Raw genomic sequence first — 19777 nt, 5'->3', positions numbered from 1 at the left:
TGGGGGCTATAGGGGGTGTGGGGGAGTATAGGGAGGGTATAGCGGGGACAAGGGATGTAGGGGGTATAGGGGGTATGGGGTGTAGGGGGTCCCCCCAAAATGTCGGGGCTGTGGGGAGACCCCCAGGACACCCCTCGGGTCTAGAAGGGGGTCTATGGGGAAGGAGGGGGGTTATAGGGTCAGGGAGCTATAGGGGGGGCTATAAGGGGTGAAGGGAGGTATAGGGGGGACAAGGGGTGTAGGGGGGGTGTAGGGGAGACCCCCAAAATGCGGGGAGACCCCCAGGACACCCCTGGGGCTGTGGAAGGGGGTCTGTGGGGAAGGAGGGGATCTATAGGGGCAGGGGGCTATAGGGGTTTTGGGGGGTCCAGACAGGGATCTAGAGAGGTTTATGGGGGGGGGTCTATAGGGGCACACAGGGCTGGGGGTGTTATAGGGGTGAGGGGGTGTCTATAGGGGTGTTATAGGGGTGCTATAGGGTCAGGGGGGTCTGTAGGGGTGTTATAGGGTCAGGGGGGTCTGTAAGGGGTGTTATAGGGGTGAGGGGGTGTCTATAGGGGTGTTATAGGGTCAGGGGTGTCTATAGGGGTGTTATAGGGTCAGGGGGGTCTGTAGGGGTGTTATAGAGTCAGGGGGGGTCTGTAGGGGTGTTATAGGGTCAGGGGGGTCTGTAGGGGTGTTATAGGGTCAGGGGGGTCTGTAGGGGTGTTATAGGGGTGAGGGGGTGTCTATAGGGGTGTTATAGGGTCAGGGGTGTCTATAGGGGTGTTATAGGGTCAGGGGTGTCTATAGGGGTGTTATAGGGGTGAGGGGGTGTCTATAGGGGTGTTATAGGGTCAGGGGTGTTATAGGGGTGTTATAGGGGTCAGGGGGGGTCTGTAGGGGTGTTATAGGGTCAGGGGTGTCTATAGGGGTGTTATAGGGTCAGGGGGGGTCTGTAGGGGTGTTATAGGGTCAGGGGGGTCTGTAGGGGTGTTATAGGGTCAGGGGGGTCTGTAGGGGTGTTATAGGGTCAGGGGTGTCTATAGGGGTGTTATAGGGTCAGGGGTGTCATAGGGGGGTGTTATAGGGTCAGGGGGGTCTGTAAGGGGTGTTATAGGGTCAGGGGTGTCTGTAGGGGTGTTATAGGGTCAGGGGGGGTCTATAGGGGTGTTATAGGGTCAGGGGGGGTCTGTAGAGGTGTTATAGGGTCAGGGGTGTCTGTAGGGGTGTTATAGGGGTGAGGGGGGTGTCTATAGGGGTGTTATAGGGGGTGTTATAGGGTCCGGAGGTGTCTGTAGGGGTGGCCGGGGTTGTCCCAGGGGTGTCCCAGTGTGTCCCAGTCTATCCCAGTCCATCCCAGTCTATCCCAGGGGTGTCCCAGTCTATCCCAGTCCATCCCAGTGTGTCCCTAGGGGTGTCCCAGTGTGTCCCAGTCCATCCCAGTCCATCCCAGTCTATCCCAGGGGTGTCCCAGTGTGTCCCAGTCTATCCCAGTGTGTCCCAGTCCATCCCAGTGTGTCCCCAGGTGTGTCCCAGTCTATCCCAGTCCATCCCAGTGTGTCCCCAGGGGTGTCCCAGTCTATCGCAGTCCATCCCAGTGTGTCCCAGTCCATCCCAGTGTGTCCCCAGGGGTGTCCCAGTGTGTCCCAGTCTATCCCAGTCCATCCCAGTGTGTCCCCAGGGGTGTCCCAGTGTGTCCCAGTCTATCCCAGTCCATCCCAGTCTATCCCAGGGGTGTCCCAGTCTATCCCAGTCCATCCCAGTGTGTCCCCCAGGGGTGTCCCAGTGTGTCCCAGTCCATCCCAGTCCATCCCAGTCTATCCCAGGGGTGTCCCAGTCTATCCCAGTCCATCCCAGTGTGTCCCCAGGGGTGTCCCCAGTGTGTCCCAGTCCATCCCAGTGTGTCCCCAGGTGTGTCCCAGTCTATCGCAGTCCATCCCAGTGTGTCCCAGTCCATCCCAGTATGTCCCTAGGGGGTGTCCCAAGTGTGTCCCAGTCTATCCCAGTCCATCCCAGTCTATCCCAGGGGTGTCCCAGTCTATCCCAGTCCATCCCAGTGTGTCCCCAGGGGTGTCCCCAGTGTGTCCCAGTCCATCCCAGTCTATCCCAGGGGTGTCCCAGTCTATCGCAGTCCATCCCAGTCCATCCCAGTGTGTCCCTAGGGGTGTCCCAGTGTGTCCCAGTCTATCCCAGTCCATCCCAGTCTATCCCAGGGGTGTCCCAGTGTGTCCCAGTCTATCCCAGTCCATCCCAGTCTATTCCCAGGGGTGTCCCAGTCTATCCCAGTCCATCCCAGTGTGTCCCCAGGGGTGTCCCAGTGTGTCCCAGTCTATCCCAGTCCATCCCAGTGTGTCCCCTAGGGGTGTCCCAGTGTGTCCCAGTCCATCCCAGTGTGTCCCCAGGGGTGTCCCGCTCTATCCCAGGGGTGTCCCAGTCTATCCCAGTCTATCCCAGTCTATCCCAGTCCGTCCCCAGTGTGTCCCCAGGGGTGTCCCAGGGGTGTCCCAGTCTATCCCAGTCTATCCCAGTGTGTCCCCAGGGGTGTCCCAGTCTATCCCAGTCTATCCCAGTCCATCCCAGTGTCCCCCCCTCTCTGCCCACGCGGCCCCTTTCTCTCTCCCCCCGCCCCGCCCCCCGCGGCCCCTCCACTTCCTGTTCCGGTCCCACCCGGATGCGCTTCCCCTCCGCCCCCCCCGAATTCCCCCACACCCAATTCCAGCCCCCCCCCCCTCCCCCCCCTCCAGGCGCCGCCTCCCGCTCTGTCGCGACAGGGCCCGCGCTGGCTGCCTCCTGTCGCGATAGGGGCGGGGCCAGCGGAGGGGGCGGGGGGCTACCGCCGTGGGCGCGGCCAAGAGGGCTCTGGCGCTGGCCACGCCCACCCGGGGCGAGCCTCGCGCCGTGATTGGCCGGAGGCGGGCCCGGGCGCTAGCCACGCCCACCCCCCGGCGAGCCTCGCGTCCTGATTGGCGGGAGGCCGCGCGCAGGCCGGAAGTGAAGGCGCCGTACGGGCTGGGGGAGAGCGGGGGGCTGCGGACGGTGAGTGGGGGGGCGCCATGTTGGGGGGGGAGGGCGCCCGCTCCGAGGGGGGGCTTGGGGGGCTCCGGTGGGTCCCCAGGGGGGGTCGGAAGGGCCGGGGGCGACCTTTGGGGTGCGGGGGCGGGTTTGGGGGGGGTGGGGGGGGCGGTCTGAGGGTTGGTGGGCGGCCCTCGGGTGGAGCGGGGGCTGCGGGCGCTGCGGGCGCTGAGGGGGGGGCGCCATGTTGGGGGGGGGCGAGGGGGTTTGGGGTGGTGGGGGCGGGCTCGGGGGGTCTCTGGGGGGTCCCTTGGGGTGCGGGGCGGGGTTTGGGGGGGGTTTGGGGTCTCGGGGGGGGGTCCTTGGGGTGCGGGGCAGGGTTTGGGGGTGTTCTGGGGGGGTTTGGAGGGACTGGGAGGGTCCGGGCGGTGGTCCCGGGGGGGGGGGGGCGCGGCGGCCGCTTCGGGGAGGGTCCCGGGGGGGGAGTTGGAGGGGTTGGGGGGGGTCTTTGGGGTGGGGGGTTTAGGGGGGACTTGGGGGGATCCCTGGGCTGGTCTTGGGGTCCCTGGGCTGGTTTTGGGGTTCCTGGGGCTGTTTTGGGAGTGTCTGAGGGGGTCCTTGGGCTTGTTTTGGGGTCCCTGGGGGCGCTTTGGGGGTGTCGAGGGGGGTCCTTGGGCTGGTTTTGGGGGTCCCTGGGCTGGTTTTGGGGTCCCTGGGGCGCTTTGGGGGTGTCTAAGGGGGGTCTCTGGGGTGGGGAGGCTTGTTTTGGGGTCCCTGGGGCGGTTGGGGGGTGTTGAGGGGGGGTCCCTGGGCTGGTTTTGGGGTCCCTGGGACTGTTTGGACGGTGTCAGGGGGGTCCTTGGGCTGGTTTTGGAGGTCCCTGGGGTGGTTTTTGGGGTCCTTGGGCTGGTTTTGGGGTGTCTGAGGGTGGTCCTTGGGCTGGTTTTGGGGTCCCTGGGCTGGTTTTGGGGGGTCAGAGGGACCCCCCCCTTTCCCAGGGGGTGCCTTGGGGGCCCCACCCCCAGCGACCCCTTTCGCCACCACCCCTCCTCCCCCTTTGTGTCGGGATATCCCTGGATTTGGGGCTTCCCTGGGATTCCCATCCCCCCCAATCTCACCTGTGTCCCCCCCCAGTCCCACAGCCCCCCCCAAATCCATGGATTCCTGGGATTCCCATCCCCCCAGTCCCACCTGTGTCCCCCCCAGTCCCGCAGCCCTCCCAAATCCATGGATTCCCTGGGATTCTCTGGAATTCCCTGCTCTCTCCAATCTCACCTGTGTCTCCCCCCCAATCCTGCAGCCCCCCCCCCTCCATGGATTCCCTGGGATTCCCTGGGATTCCCTGCTCTCTCCAGTCTCACCTGTTTTCCCCCCCATATCCCACAGCCCCCCCCAAATCCAGGGATTCCCTGGGTTTCCCTGTCTCACCTGTTTTCCCCCCCCAATCCCGCAGTCTCCCCCCGGATCCATGGATTTCCTGGAATTCCCTGGGATTCCCTGGGATTCCCTGCTCCCCCCAATCTCACCTGTGTCCCCCCCCAGTCCCCACAGCCCCCCCCGGATCCATGGATTCCCCTGCTCCCCACAATCTCAACCTGTTGTCCCCCCCCAGTCCCACAGCCCCCCCGGATCCATGGATTCCCTGCTCCCCCCAATCTCACCTGTTTTCCCCCCCAGTCCCGCAGTCCCCCCGGATCCATGGATTCCCTGGGATCCCCTGGGATTCCCTGGGATTCCCTATCTCACCTGTGTCCCCCCCCTCAATCCCGCAGCCTCTCCCCGGATCCATGGATTCCTTGGGATTCCCTGGGATTCCCTGTCTCACCTGTTTTCCCCCCTCAATCCCGCAGCCCCCCCCCGGATCCATGGATTCCCCTGGGATTCCCATCCCCCCCAATCTCACCTGTTTTTCCCCCTCAAATCCCGCAGCCCCCCCCCGGATCCATGGATTCCCTGGGATTCCCATCCCCCCAATCTCACCTGTTTTCCCCCCCCAATCCCGCAGCCCCCCCCGGATCCATGGATCCCCTGGGATCCCCCTGGGATTCCCTGCCCCCCCAATCTCACCTGTGTCCCCCCCTCAATCTCGCAGCCCCCCCGGATCCATGGATTCCCTGCCCCCCCAATCTCACCTGTTTTCCCCCCATATCCCGCAGCCCCCCCGGATCCATGGATTCCCTGGGATTCCCTGGGATTCCCATCCCCAATCTCACCTGTGTCAATCCCGCAGCCCTCCCCCAGATCCATGGATTCCCCTGGGATTCCCTGGGATTCCCTGTCTCACCTGTTTTCCCCCCGTATCCCACAGCCCCTCCCAAATCCAGGAATTCCCTGGGATTCCCTGCCCCCCCAATCTCACCTGTTTTCCCCCCCAATCCCGCAGCCCCCCCGGATCCATGGATTCCCTGGGATTCCCTGGGATTCCCTGCCCCCCCAATCTCACCTGTTTTCCCCCCCAATCCCGCAGCCCCCTTGGATCCATGGATTCCCTGGGATTCTCTGCTCCCCCAATCTCACCTGTGTCCCCCCCCAGTCCCACAGCCCCCCCGGATCCATGAATTCCCTGGGATTCTCTGGGATTCCCTGGGCTTCTGTGGGATTCCCATCCCCCCCAATCTCACCTGTGTCAATTCCCGCAGCCCCCCCGGATCCATGGATTCCCTGGGATTCCCTGGTTTTCCCTGGGATTCCCATCCCCCCCAATCTCACCTGTGTCCCCCCCCTCAGATCCATGGATTCCCTGGGATTCCCTGGGATTCCCATCCCCCCAATCTCACCTGTGTCCCCCCCTCAGATCCATGGATTCCCTGGGATTCCCTATCTCACCTGTTTCCCCCCCAATCCCGCAGCCCCCCCCGGATCCATGGATTCCCTGGGATTCCCTGGGATTCACCTGTCTCACCTGTGTCCCCCCCAATCCCGCAGCCCTCCCAAATCCAGGGATTCCCTGGGATTCCCTGCTCTCCCAGTCTCACCTGTTTCCCCCCTCAATCCCACAGCCCCCCCGGATCCATGGATTCCCTGGGATCCCCTGGGATTCCCTGCCCCCCCCAATCTCACCTGTTTTCCCCCCGTATCCTGCAGCCCCCCCGGATCCATGGATTCCCTGGGATTCCCTGGGATTCCCTGCTCTCCCAATCTCACCTGTTTCCCCCCCAATCCCGCAGCCCCCCCGGATCAATGGATTCCCTGGGATTCCCTGGTTTTCCCTGGGATTCCCTGGGATTCCCATCCCCCCAATCTCACCTGTGTCCCCCCCTCGGATCCATGGATCCCCTGGGATTCCCTGGGATTCCCTGTCTCACCTGTGTCCCCCCCCTCAATCCCGCAGCCCCCCCGGATCCATGGATTCCCCTGGGATTCCCTGTCTCACCTGTTTTCCCCCCGTATCCCGCAGCCCCCCCGGATCCATGGATTCCCTGGGATCCCCTGGGATTCCCTGGGATTCCCATCCCCAATCTCACCTGTGTCAATCCTGCAGCCCCCCGGATCCATGGATTCCTGGGATTCCCTGCTCCCCCAGTCTCACCTGTTTCCCCCCCCCGTATCCCGCAGCCCCCCCCGGATCCATGGATTCCCTGGGATTCCCTATCTCACCTGTTTCCCCCCCAATCCCGCAGCCCCCCTGGATCCATGGATTCCCTGGGATCCCCTGGGATTCCCTGCCCCCCCCAATCTCACCTGTTTTCCCCCCGTATCCCGCAGCCCCCCCCGGATCCATGGATTCCCTGGGATCCCCTGGGATCCCCTGGGATTCTCTGCTCCCCCAATCTCACCTGTTTTTCCCCCTCAATCCCGCAGCCCCCCCGGATCCATGGATTCCCTGGGATTCCCTATCTCACCTGTTTTCCCCCCTCAATCCCGCAGCCCCCCCGGATCCATGGATTCCCTGGGATTCCCTGGGATTCCCTGTCTCACCTGTTTTCCCCCCCTCAATCCCGCAGCCCCCCCGGATCCATGGATTCCTTGGGATTCCGTGGGATTCCCTATCTCACCTGTTTTCCCCCCTGTATCCCGCAGCCCCCCCGGATCCATGGATTCCCTGGGATTCCCTGTCTCACCTGTTTTCCCCCCCAATCCCGCAGCCCCCCCGGATCCATGGATCCCCTGCTGGGATCCCCTGGGATTCCCCTGCTCCCCCAGTCTCACCTGTTTTCCCCCCATATCCTGCAGCCCCCCCAGATCCATGGATTCCCTGGGATTCCCTGGGATTCCCTGCCCCCCCAGTCTCACCTGTTTTCCCCCCCCGTATCCTGCAGCCCCCCCGGATCCATGGATTCCCTGGGATCCCCTGGGATTCCCATCCCCCCAATCTCACCTGTTTTCCCCCCGTATCCCGCAGCCCCCCCGGATCCATGGATTCCCTGGGATCCCCTGGGATTCTCTGGAATTCCCTGCCCCCTCAATCTCACCTGTGTCCCCCCCTCAATCCCGCAGCCACCCCGGATCCATGGATTCCCTGGGATTCCCTGGAATTCCCTGTCTCACCTGTTTTCCCCCCGTATCCCGCAGCCCCCCCCGGATCCATGGATTCCCTGGGATTCCCATCCCCCCAATCTCACCTGTTTTCCCCCCTCAATCCCGCAGCCCCCCCGGATCCATGGATTCCCTGGGATTCCCTGGGATTCCCATCCCCCCAGTTTCACCTGTGTCCCCCCCTCAATCCCGCAGCCCCCCCAGATCCATGGATTCCCTGGGATTCCCTGGGATTCTCTGCCCCCCCAGTCTCACCTGTGTCAATCCCGCAGCCCCCCCGGATCCATGGATTCCCTGGGATTCCCTGGGATTCCCTGTCTCACCTGTTTTCCCCCCGTATCCCACAGCCCCCCCAAATCCAGGAATTCCCTGGGATTCCCTGGGTTTCCCTGTCTCACCTGTTTTCCCCCTCAATCCCGCAGCCCCCCCGGATCCATGGATTCCCTGGGATTCCCTGGGATTCCCTGTCTCACCTGTTTTCCCCCCTCAATCCCGCAGCCCCCCCGGATCCATGGATTCCCTGCTCTTCCTCTCTGCCCGCCGGATCGTGGCCCTGCACCCGCTGCCCGTGGTGCCCCCCCACCTGTATCCCGCCCTTTTCCAAGCGGCGTTCCTGGATGGGCGGCTCCAGGTGCTGCAGGACCTGGTGGCCGAGTGGCCCTTCCCGGTGCTCAACTTCCAGCGGATCGTGGGGGTGGGGAGCCGGGAGCTGCTCCGGGATCACTCCTCCAAGCTCTGCATCCAGTCCGTCATCGGCGCCGTCGTCGAGCAGATCCGCCTGGACCTGGAGGAGCCGGGGCGCCATTCCAGGTGGGTCGGGAATTCCGGGATGGGACAGCACCCAGTTCCAGGTGGGTCGGGAATTCCGGGATGGGACAGCACCCAGTTCCAGGTGGGTCGGGAATTCTGGGATGGGACAACCCCATTCCAGGTAGGTTGGGAATTCTAGGATACAGCAACCCAGTTCCAGGTGGGTCGGGAATTCCGGGATGGGACAGCACCCAGTTCCGGGTGGGTCGGGAATTCTGGGATGGGACAGCACCCAATTCCAGGTGGGTCGGGAATTCTGGGATGGGACAACACCCAATTCCAGGTGGGTCGGGAATTCTGGGATGGGACAACCCCATTCCAGGTGGGTCGGGAATTCTGGGGTGCAGCAACCCCCAATTCCAGGTGGGTTGGGAATTCTGGGATGGGACAGCACCCAATTCCGGGTGGGTTGGGAATTTTGGGATACAGCAACCCCCAGTTCCAGGTGGGTCGGGAATTCTGGGATGGGACAACCCCCAGTTCCAGGTGGGTCAGGAATTCTGGGATGGGACAACCCAATTCCAGGTGGGTTGGGAATTCTGGGATGGGACAACCCAATTCCAGGTGGGTTGGGAATTCTGGGATGGGACAACCCAATTCCAGGTGGGTCGGGAATTTTGGGATGGGACAGCACCCAGTTCCAGGTGGGTCGGGAATTTTGGGATGGGACAACCCAATTCCAGGTGGGTTGGGAATTCTGGGATGGGACAACCCCATTCCAGGTGGGTCAGGAATTTTGGGATAGGGCAACCCCATTCCAGGTGGGTTGGGAATTTTGGGATGGGACAACCCCCAGTTCCAGGTGGGTTGGGAATTCTGGGATGGGACAACCCCATTCCAGGTGGGTTGGGAATTTTGGGATGGGACAACCCCATTCCAGGTGGGTTGGGAATTCTGGGATGGGACAACCCCATTCCAGGTGGGTTGGGAATTCTGGGATGGGACAGCACCCAGTTCCAGGTGGGTCGGGAATTCCGGGATGGGACAACCCCATTCCAGCTGGGTCAGGAATTCTGGGATGGGACAACCCAATTCCAGGTGGGTCGGGAATTCCGGGATGGGACAACCCCATTCCAGCTGGGTCGGGAATTCTGGGATGGGACAACCCCATTCCAGCTGGGTCAGGAATTCTGGGATGGGACAACCCCATTCCAGGTGGGTCGGGAATTCTGGGATGGGACAGCACCCAGTTCCAGGTGGGTCGGGAATTCTGGGATGGGACAACCCCATTCCAGCTGGGTCAGGAATTCTGGGATGGGACAACCCCATTCCAGCTGGGTCAGGAATTCTGGGATGGGACAGCACCCAGTTCCAGGTGGGTCGGGAATTCTGGGGTGCAGCAACCCCCAATTGCAGGTGGGTCGGGAATTCTGGGATGGGACAGCACCCAGTTCCAGGTGGGTCGGGAATTCCGGGATGGGACAGCACCCAGTTCCGGGTGGGTCGGGAATTCTGGGATGGGACAACCCAATTCCAGGTGGGTCGGGAATTCTGGGATACAGCAACACCCAGTTCCAGGTGGGTCGGGAATTTTGGGATAGGGCAACCCCATTCCGGGTGGGTCGGGAATTCTGGGATGGGACAACCCAATTCCAGGTAGGTTGGGAATTCTAGGATACAGCAACCCAGTTCCAGGTGGGTCGGGAATTCTGGGATGGGACAACCCCCAATTCCAGGTGGGTCGGGAATTCTGGGATGGGACAACCCCATTCCAGCTGGGTCAGGAATTCTGGGATGGGACAACCCCATTCCAGCTGGGTCAGGAATTCTGGGATGGGACAACCCCATTCCAGGTGGGTCAGGAATTCTGGGATGGGACAGCACCCAGTTCCAGGTGGGTCGGGAATTCCGGGATGGGACAGCACCCAGTTCCAGGTGGGTCGGGAATTCCGGGATGGGACAGCACCCAGTTCCGGGTGGGTCGGGAATTCTGGGATGGGACAGCACCCAATTCCAGGTGGGTCGGGAATTCTGGGATGGGACAGCACCCAGTTCCAGGTGGGTTGGGAATTCTGGGATGGGACAACCCCATTCCAGGTGGGTTGGGAATTCTGGGATGGGACAGCACCCAGTTCCAGGTGGGTCGGGAATTCCGGGATGGGACAACCCCATTCCAGCTGGGTCAGGAATTCTGGGATGGGACAACCCAATTCCAGGTGGGTCGGGAATTCCGGGATGGGACAACCCCATTCCAGCTGGGTCGGGAATTCTGGGATGGGACAACCCCATTCCAGCTGGGTCAGGAATTCTGGGATGGGACAACCCCATTCCAGGTGGGTCGGGAATTCTGGGATGGGACAGCACCCAGTTCCAGGTGGGTCGGGAATTCTGGGATGGGACAACCCCATTCCAGCTGGGTCAGGAATTCTGGGATGGGACAACCCCATTCCAGCTGGGTCAGGAATTCTGGGATGGGACAGCACCCAGTTCCAGGTGGGTCGGGAATTCTGGGGTGCAGCAACCCCCAATTGCAGGTGGGTCGGGAATTCTGGGATGGGACAGCACCCAGTTCCAGGTGGGTCGGGAATTCCGGGATGGGACAGCACCCAGTTCCGGGTGGGTCGGGAATTCTGGGATGGGACAACCCAATTCCAGGTGGGTCGGGAATTCTGGGATACAGCAACACCCAGTTCCAGGTGGGTCGGGAATTTTGGGATAGGGCAACCCAATTCCAGGTGGGTCGGGAATTCTGGGATGGGACAACCCAATTCCAGGTAGGTTGGGAATTCTAGGATACAGCAACCCAGTTCCAGGTGGGTCGGGAATTCTGGGATGGGACAACCCCCAATTCCAGGTGGGTCGGGAATTCTGGGATGGGACAACCCCATTCCAGCTGGGTCAGGAATTCTGGGATGGGACAACCCCATTCCAGCTGGGTCAGGAATTCTGGGATGGGACAACCCCATTCCAGGTGGGTCAGGAATTCTGGGATGGGACAACCCCATTCCAGGTGGGTCAGGAATTCTGGGATGGGACAGCACCCAGTTCCAGGTGGGTCGGGAATTCCGGGATGGGACAGCACCCAGTTCCAGGTGGGTCGGGAATTCCGGGATGGGACAGCACCCAATTCCAGGTGGGTCGGGAATTCTGGGATGGGACAGCACCCAGTTCCAGGTGGGTCGGGAATTCCGGGATGGGACAGCACCCAGTTCCGGGTGGGTCGGGAATTCTGGGATGGGACAACCCAATTCCAGGTGGGTCGGGAATTCTGGGATACAGCAACACCCAGTTCCAGGTGGGTCGGGAATTTTGGGATAGGGCAACCCCATTCCGGGTGGGTCGGGAATTCTGGGATGGGACAACCCAATTCCAGGTAGGTTGGGAATTCTAGGATACAGCAACCCAGTTCCAGGTGGGTCGGGAATTCTGGGATGGGACAACCCCCAATTCCAGGTGGGTCGGGAATTCTGGGATGGGACAACCCCATTCCAGCTGGGTCAGGAATTCTGGGATGGGACAACCCCATTCCAGCTGGGTCAGGAATTCTGGGATGGGACAACCCCATTCCAGGTGGGTCAGGAATTCTGGGATGGGACAACCCCATTCCAGGTGGGTCAGGAATTCTGGGATGGGACAGCACCCAGTTCCAGGTGGGTCGGGAATTCCGGGATGGGACAGCACCCAGTTCCAGGTGGGTCGGGAATTCCGGGATGGGACAGCACCCAGTTCCGGGTGGGTCGGGAATTCTGGGATGGGACAGCACCCAATTCCAGGTGGGTCGGGAATTCTGGGATGGGACAACCCCATTCCAGGTGGGTCGGGAATTCTGGGGTGCAGCAACCCAGTTCCAGGTGGGTCGGGAATTCTGGGATGGGACAACCCCATTCCGGGTGGGTCGGGAATTCTGGGATGGGACAGCACCCCATTCCAGCTGGGTCAGGAATTCTGGGATGGGACAGCACCCAGTTCCAGGTGGGTCGGGAATTCTGGGATGGGACAGCAACCCATTCCAGGTGGGTCAGGAATTCCGGGTACAGCAACCCCCAATTCCGGGTGGGTTGGGAATTCCGGGATACAGCAACCCAGTTCCAGGTGGGTTGGGAATTTTGGGATGGGACAACCCCATTCCAGGTGGGTCGGGAATTCTGGGATAGGGCAACCCCATTCCGGGTGGGTCGGGAATTCTGGGATGGGACAACCCCCAATTCCAGGTGGGTCGGGAATTTTGGGATGGGACAACACCCAATTCCAGGTGGGTCGGGAATTCTGGGATGGGACAGCAACACCCAATTCCAGGCGGGTTGGGAATCCCAGGATGGGACAGCACCCAATTCCAGGTGGGTCGGGAATTCTGGGATACAGCAACCCAATTCCAGGTGGGTTGGGAATTCTGGGATGGGACAGCACCCAATTCCAGGCGGGTTGGGAATTCTGGGATGCAACAACACCCAATTCCTTCCTCCTTGGGCGTTTTCCTGCTTATTCATTCCTGGGTTTCCCACTTTTCCCAACCTGGCTGTGATTCCAGGCGGGTTGGGAATTCCAGGATACAACAACCCCATTCCTTCCTCCTTGGGCGTTTTCCTGCTTATTTATTCCTGGGTTTCCCACTTTTCCCGGCCCAGCTTGATGATTGGGAATTCCGGGATACAACAACACCCAATTCCTTCCTCCTTGGGTGTTTTCCTGCTTCTTTATTCCTGCTTTTCCCACTTTTCCCATCCCAACCAGTGCGATTCCAATCCTTTCCCACTGGGGTCTTTTCCTGCTTCTTTATTCCTGGTTTTCCCACTTTTCCCGGCCCAACCAGTGCAATTCCAGGCGGGTTGGGAATTCTGGGATACAGCAGTCCAGTCCTTTCCCTCTGGGGTGTTTTCATGGTTGTTCATTCCCAGTTTTCCCACTTTTTCCAGCCCAGCCAGTGCGATTGGGAATTCCGGGATACAACAACCCAATCCTTTCATCCTTGGGTGTTTTCCTGCTTATTCATTCCCGTTTTTCCCATATTTCTTGGCCCAGCTTGGCGATTGGGAATTCCAGGATACAACAACCCCAATTCTTTCCTCCTTGGGCGTTTTCCTGCTTATTTATTCCCGGGTTTCCCACTTTTCCCAGCCCAGCCAGTGTGATTCCAATCCTTTCCCACTGGGGTCTTTTCCTGCTTCTTTATTTCCAGTTTTCCCGCTTTTCCTGGCCCAGCTTGGTGATTGGGAATTCCGGGATACAACAACCCAATCCTTTCCTCCTTGGGTGTTTTCCTGCTTATTCATTCCCGTTTTTCCCATATTTCTTGGCCCAGCTTGGTGATTGGGAATTCCGGGATACAGCAACACCCAATCCTTTCCTCCTTGGGTCTTTTCCTGCTTATTCATTCCTGCGTTTCCCACTTTTCTCATCCCAGCCAGTGCGATTCCAATCCTTTCCCACTGGGGTCTTTTCCTGCTTCTTTATTCCCGGTTTTCCCACTTTTCCCGGCCCAACCAGTGCAATTCCAGGCGGGTTGGGAATTCTGGGATACAACAACCCAATCCTTTCCTCCTTGGGTGTTTTCCTGCTTATTCATTCCTGTTTTTCCCATATTTCTTGGCCCAGCCAGTGTGATTGGGAATTCCAGGATACAACAACCCCATTCCTTCCTCCTTGGGTGTTTTCCTCCTTCTTTATTCCCAGTTTTCCCACTTTTCCCGGCCCAGCTCGGCGATTGGAAATTCCGGGATACGACAACCCCGTTCCTTCCTCCTTGGGCGTTTTCCTGCTCCTTCATTCCCACTTTTCCCACTTTTCCCCCCTTTTCCAGCCGGTGCCGCCTGCGCGTGCTGGACGTGACGGGCCTGCCGGACGACGCCACGACGGGCCGGGGCCCGGACGGGATGAGCGTCTGGTCGGGCACCGTGGCCCTGGCCAAGGCCTGCGTGGAGGTCTCCAAGCACCACCGGGAGTCCCGGGAGTTCCAGCGGCGCGGCGCCAAGCGCCACAAGGGCCGCTCCGGCGCCGCCTCCGCCGCCGCCCCCGCCCCGCGCTCGGCCGGCGTCGACGTCCACGCCGACTTCTTCGTCAACCGCACGTCCTACGGGATCCTGCGGGACGCGCTGCAGACCGGGAACGCCGGCCCCCTGCGCCTGCGCTGCCGCGAGTTCCAGGCCGAGAAGCTGTCGGTGGACGGCATCGTCAGCCTGCTCAAGTCCCTGGACCCCGCCGGCGTGCGCAGGGTGGACCTGCGCTTCCGCAACCTGGGCCTCACCGGGCTCTCCGTGGTGCTGCTCCACCTCTCCCAGTTCCCCGACCTGCGCAGCCTCAAGCTCCAGTACAGCAACGTGGACGTGCGCCGGTCGACGCCGGAGCTGGTGCTGGGCATCCGCTGCCTGGCCAGGGAGCTGGGCAAGCTGCCCAGCCTCAAGGAGCTCAACCTGGGCTCCTCCCGGCTCTCCGGGAACCTCCGACAGGTCCTCTGGTGAGTGCCCGGCTGCGGGGTCCCGGTGCGGCGCGGGAGGAGTGGCAGGGGTGGGGATTGGTGGCACACGTTGGGTTTGGTGGAGGGGCAGAGGTTGGGTTTGGTAGCCAAGAGTGGCAAAGGTTGGGTTTGGTGGCCAAGAGTGGCAGAGGTTGGGTTTGGCAGAGGTTGGGTTTGGTGGCCAAGAGTGGCAGAGGTTGGGTTTGGTGGCACTGGAGGAGTGGCAGAGGTTGGGTTTGGTAGCCAAGAGTGGCAAAGGTTGGGTTTGGTGGCCAAGAGCAGTTGCAGAGGTTGGGTTTGGTGGCCAAGAGGAGTGGCAGAGGTTGGGTTTGGCAAAGGTTGGGTTTGGTGGCCAAGAGTGGCAGAGGTTGGGTTTGGCAAAGGTTGGGTTTGGTGGCCAAGAGTGGCAGAGGTTGGGTTTGGTGGCCAAGAAGAGTGGCAGAGGTTGGGTTTGGTGGCCAAGAGGAGAGGCAGAGGTTGAGTTTGGTGGCCAAGAGGTTGGGTTTGGTGGCCAAGAGGAGTGGCAGAGTTTGGGTTTGGTGGCCTTGGAGGAGTGGCAAAGGTTGGGTTTGGTGGCCAAGAGGAGTGGCAGAGGTTGGGATTGGCAAAGGTTGGGTTTGGTGGCCAAGAGGAGAGGCAGAGGTTGAGTTTGGTGGCCAAGAGGTTGGGTTTGGTGGCCAAGAGGAGTGGCAAAGGTTGGGTTTGGTGGCATTTGAAGAGTGGCAGAGGTTGGGGTTGGTGGCCAAGAGGTTGTTTTTGGTGGCCAAGAGTAGCAAAGATTGGGTTTGGTGGCCAAGAGCAGTGGCAGAGGTTGGGTTTGGTGGCCCTGGAGGTCTTTTCCAAGCTCCAGGGTTTTGTTTTCCCGATATTCCGTGGCTCTGTGCTCCCATGATCCCGTAATTCCCTGATTTCCTGATTCTGTTATCGTATAATTCCATGGATGTGGGACCCAGTGACCCCCTAATCCCATCATCCCATGAATCCACGATCCCATAAATCCATGACCCCCTAATCCCATCATTCCATGAATCCCCGATCCCATAAATCCATGACCCCCTAATCCCATCATTCCATGAATCCCCGATCCCATAAATCCATGACCCCCTAATCCCATCATTCCATGAATCTAGGATCCCACATCTCCCTAACTCCGTGATGCCACGATCTCATGATTCCACAATTCCATGACCCCATAACTCCATGACCCCACGATTCCATGACCCTATAACTCCATGATTCCCTAACTCCCAAGATCCCATAACTCCATGACCCCACGATTCCATGACCCTATAACTCCATGATTCCCTAACTCCCAAGATCCCATAACTCCATGACCCCACGATTCCATGACCCTATAACTCCATGATTCCCTAACTCCCAAGATCCCATAACTCCATGACCCCATAACTCCATGACCCCATAACTCCATGATCCCATAACTCCATGATCCCGTAACTCCAAGATCCCATAACTCCATGTTCCCCTAACTCCCAAGATCCCATAATTCCATGACCCCATAACTCCATGATCCCGTGATGGATTCCACAATCTCAAGGCTCCATGATCCCATAACTCCATGATCCCATAACTCCAAGATCCCATAATTCCATGATTCCATGACGCTCTAACTCCACGATCCCATAATCCCACAATTCCCAAAACTTGACCTCGATGCTCTTGGAGCTCTTTCCCACCCTCAGTGATCCCACGATTCCAGGATTTCATTATCCCAGTGCTCCATGACTCCCAGGATTCCACATTCCCACGGCTCCTGGAACTCCATGATCCCGTGATTCCCACTCCACAACCCCAAGGCTCCGTGATCCCATAACTCCATGACCCCATAACTCCATGACCCCATAACTCCATGACCCCATAACTCCATCACCCCATAACTCCATCACCCCATAACTCCATGATCCCATAACTCCATCACACCATAACTCCATCACCCCATAATTCCATGACCCTATAAATCCGTGATCCCCTAACTCCCAAGATCTCATAATTCCATGACCCCACGATTCCGTGACAGATTCCACAATCTCAAGGCTTTATGATCCTATAACTCCATGACCCCATAACTCCATGATCCCATAACTCCATGATCCCATAACTCCATGATCCCATAACTCCATGATCCCATAACTCCCAAGATCCCCTAATTCCATGACCCCATCACCCCATGACCCCATAACTCCATGACCCCATAACTCCATCACCCCATAACGCCACGATCCCATAATTCCATGACCCCACGATTCCATGACCCTATAAATCCATGATCCCCTAACTCCCAAGATCCCATAATTCCGTGACCCCACGATTCCGTGACGGATTCCACAATCTCAAGGCTCCATGACCCCATAACTCCAAGATCCCATAACTCCATGACCCCATAACTCCATGACCCCATAACTCCATGACCCCATAACTCCATGACCCCATAACTCCATGACCCCATAACTCCATGATCCCATAACTCCATGACCCCATAACTCCAAGATCCCAGAATTCCATGACCCCATAACTCCATGATCCCGTAACTCCCAAGATCCCATCATTCCATGACCCCATAACTCCATGATCCCCTAACTCCCAAGATTCCATTACTCCATGACCCCATAACCCCACGATTCCATGACCCCATAATTCCATGACTTCATAATTCCGTGATCCCATAACTCCAAGATCCCAGAATTCCATGACCCCACAATTCCATGACCCCATAACTCCACGATCCCCAAACTCCCAAGATCCCATAACTCCATGACCCCATAACCTCACGATTCCATGACCCCATAACTCCATGATCCCCAAACTCCCAAGATCCCATAATTCCATGATTCCATGATGCTCCAACTCCACGATCCCATAATCCCACAATTCCCCGAACTTGCCCTCGGAGCTCTTTGCCCGCCGTTCCTCCAGGAATTCGGGAACCATCCCAAGGTCCCACGGGGGGGATCCCCCAGCGGGGTCACGTCTCCTTTCCCCTCTCTCCCCCCCAGCGAGCTCCAGGCTCCGTTGGAAAGCTCCCACGATCCCAGAATTCCCTGATTTCCCAATTCCGTTATCTCATTGTTCCAGGAGCCTGGGACTCAGTGATCCCCTAATCCCATCATTCCAGGAATCCACGATCCCATAATTCCATGATCCCCTAATCCCATCATCCCACAAATCCACGATCCCATAAATCCATGACCCCCTAATCCCATCATTCCACGAATCCACGATCCCATAATTCCATGACCCCCTAATCCCATCATCCCACCAATCCACGATCCCACATCTCCCCAGCTCCACAATGCCATGAGCTCATGATCCCATAATTCCACAGTTCCATGACCCCACCATTCCATGACCCCATAACTCCATGGCCCCATAACTCCCAAGACCCCATAATTCCATGACCCTATAACTCCCAAGATCCCATAACTCCAAGATCCCAGAATTCCATGACCCCATAACTCCATCACCCCATAATTCCATGATCCCATAACTCCAAGATCCCAGAATTCCATGACCCCATAACTCCATGATCCTATAATTTCATGATCCCATAACTCCCAAGATCCCATAACTCCAAGATCCCAGAATTCCATGACCCCATAACTCCATCACCCCATAATTCCATGACCCCATAATTCCATGATCCCATAACTCCAAGATCCCAGAATTCCATGATCCCATAACTCCAAGATCCCAGAATTCCATGACCCCATAACTCCATGATCCTATAATTTCATGATCCCATAACTCCCAAGATCCCATAACTCCAAGATCCCAGAATTCCATGACCCCATAATCCCACAATTCCCCAAACTTGCCCTCGGGTCTCTTTTCCCGCCGTTCCTCCAGGAATTCGGGAACCATCCCAAGGTCCCACGGGGTGGATCCCACAGCGGGGTCACGTCTCCTTTCCCCTCTCTCCCCCCAGCGAGCTCCAGGCTCCGTTGGAAAGCCTGGAACTGGCCTTCTGCTCCCTCCTTCCCGCCGACTTCGCCTTCCTGTCCCAGAGCTTCCACGCGCCGGCCCTGAAGCGCCTGGACCTGAGCGGCCACGACTTCTCGCAGGCCCTCCTGGAGCCCCTCCGGCAGCTCCTGGAGGAGACCTCGGCCTCCCTGCTGCACCTGGATCTCATGGAATGCCGGCTGACGGACTCGCACCTGGACTCGCTGCTGGCCTCGCTGCGCCGCTGCTCCCGCCTGCGCTTCCTCGGACTCTTCGGGAACGCCCTGAGCACGGCCGGCCTGCGGGACCTGCTCTGGAAGACCGTGGAGTTCCCGGAGCTGCGCCTGGTGGTCTACCCGGTGCCCGTGGATTGCTACAAGCCGGGGCTCCACCAGCGCCGCTCCGGCTCCCGCTGGATCCTGGAGGAGCGCCTGGACCGGGAACGTTTGGGAGCGGCCAGCGCCGAGCTGGCCCGCATGCTGGAGAGCTCCGGCAGGTCCGACGTCGTCTGGACCTACAACCCCTACGGACACGGGGCCCTGGATTACTTCTCCTTGTAGCCTCTTCCCCCCCTTCCCGGGGCCTCGGGATTCCCCTCCCCCGCTCCCCGGAATTCCGGGGCGCTGCCGGCGGCTTTTCCCGCCTCCCGTTAGGGCGTTCCCGCCTCCTCCCGGGCTTTCCCTGCTGAGCTTGGGCGGCTCCCGCCTCATCCCAGTGGTTTCCCACCTCATCCCAGTGGTTTCCCACCTTATCCCGATGTTTTCCACCTTACACCGGTGGTTTCCCGCCTCATCCCATGATTTCCCACCTCATCCTGGTGGTTTCCCACCTTATCCCGATGTTTTCCACCTTATACTGGTGGTTTCCCACCTCATCCCAATGATTTCCCACCTCATCCCGATGGTTTCCCACCTTATCCTAATGATTTCCCACCTCATCCCAGTGGTTTCTCACCTCATCCCGGTGGTTTCCCACCTCATCCCAGTGTTTTCCCACCTCATCCTGGTGGTTTCCCACCTCATCCCGGTGGTTTCCCACCTCATCCCGGTGGTTTCCCACCTCATCCCAATGATTTCCCACCTCATCCCGATGTTTCCCACCTCATCCTGGTGGGTTTCCCACCTTATCCCAGTGGTTTCTCACCTTATCCCG

At 59.4% G+C, this 19777-nt stretch overlaps 1 protein-coding gene and 1 long non-coding RNA gene across 4 annotated transcripts; both read left to right on the top strand.

Moving 5' to 3' along the window:
• The first annotated feature begins 1297 nt into the window (after positions 1–1297).
• On the top strand, positions 1298–1719 carry LOC135413647 (uncharacterized). The gene is made up of 3 exons (XR_010430350.1): positions 1298–1311; positions 1395–1424; positions 1612–1719. It is a non-coding gene; the product is annotated as an uncharacterized LOC135413647 (long non-coding RNA).
• A 1262-nt stretch (positions 1720–2981) lies between these two features.
• LOC135402863 (leucine-rich repeat-containing protein 14-like) lies at positions 2982–19273 on the top strand. Of its 3 annotated transcripts, XM_064636574.1 has the most exons (4): positions 2982–3018; positions 7969–8280; positions 14018–14671; positions 18612–19273. In XM_064636574.1, exons 2-4 carry the CDS (start codon positions 7982–7984, stop codon positions 19183–19185), a joined length of 1527 nt encoding a protein of 508 aa, XP_064492644.1. In that variant the 5' UTR covers positions 2982–3018; positions 7969–7981; the 3' UTR covers positions 19186–19273. The 3 variants fall into 3 exon arrangements, with proteins under 3 accessions (XP_064492644.1, XP_064492558.1, XP_064492482.1); XM_064636488.1 differs by lacking the exons at positions 2982–3018; positions 18612–19273 and adding an exon at positions 17683–18602 and having other exon boundaries at positions 7127–8280; XM_064636412.1 differs by lacking the exon at positions 2982–3018 and having other exon boundaries at positions 7132–8280.
• Positions 19274–19777: the final 504 nt, after the last annotated feature.

The sequence above is a fragment of the Pseudopipra pipra genome, chromosome 1 (assembly GCF_036250125.1).
Source record: "Pseudopipra pipra isolate bDixPip1 chromosome 1, bDixPip1.hap1, whole genome shotgun sequence".
NCBI lineage: Eukaryota > Metazoa > Chordata > Aves > Passeriformes > Pipridae > Pseudopipra > Pseudopipra pipra.
Note: the sequence above shows the minus strand (reverse complement) of the source record. Positions and strands in the feature narration are given on the sequence as shown.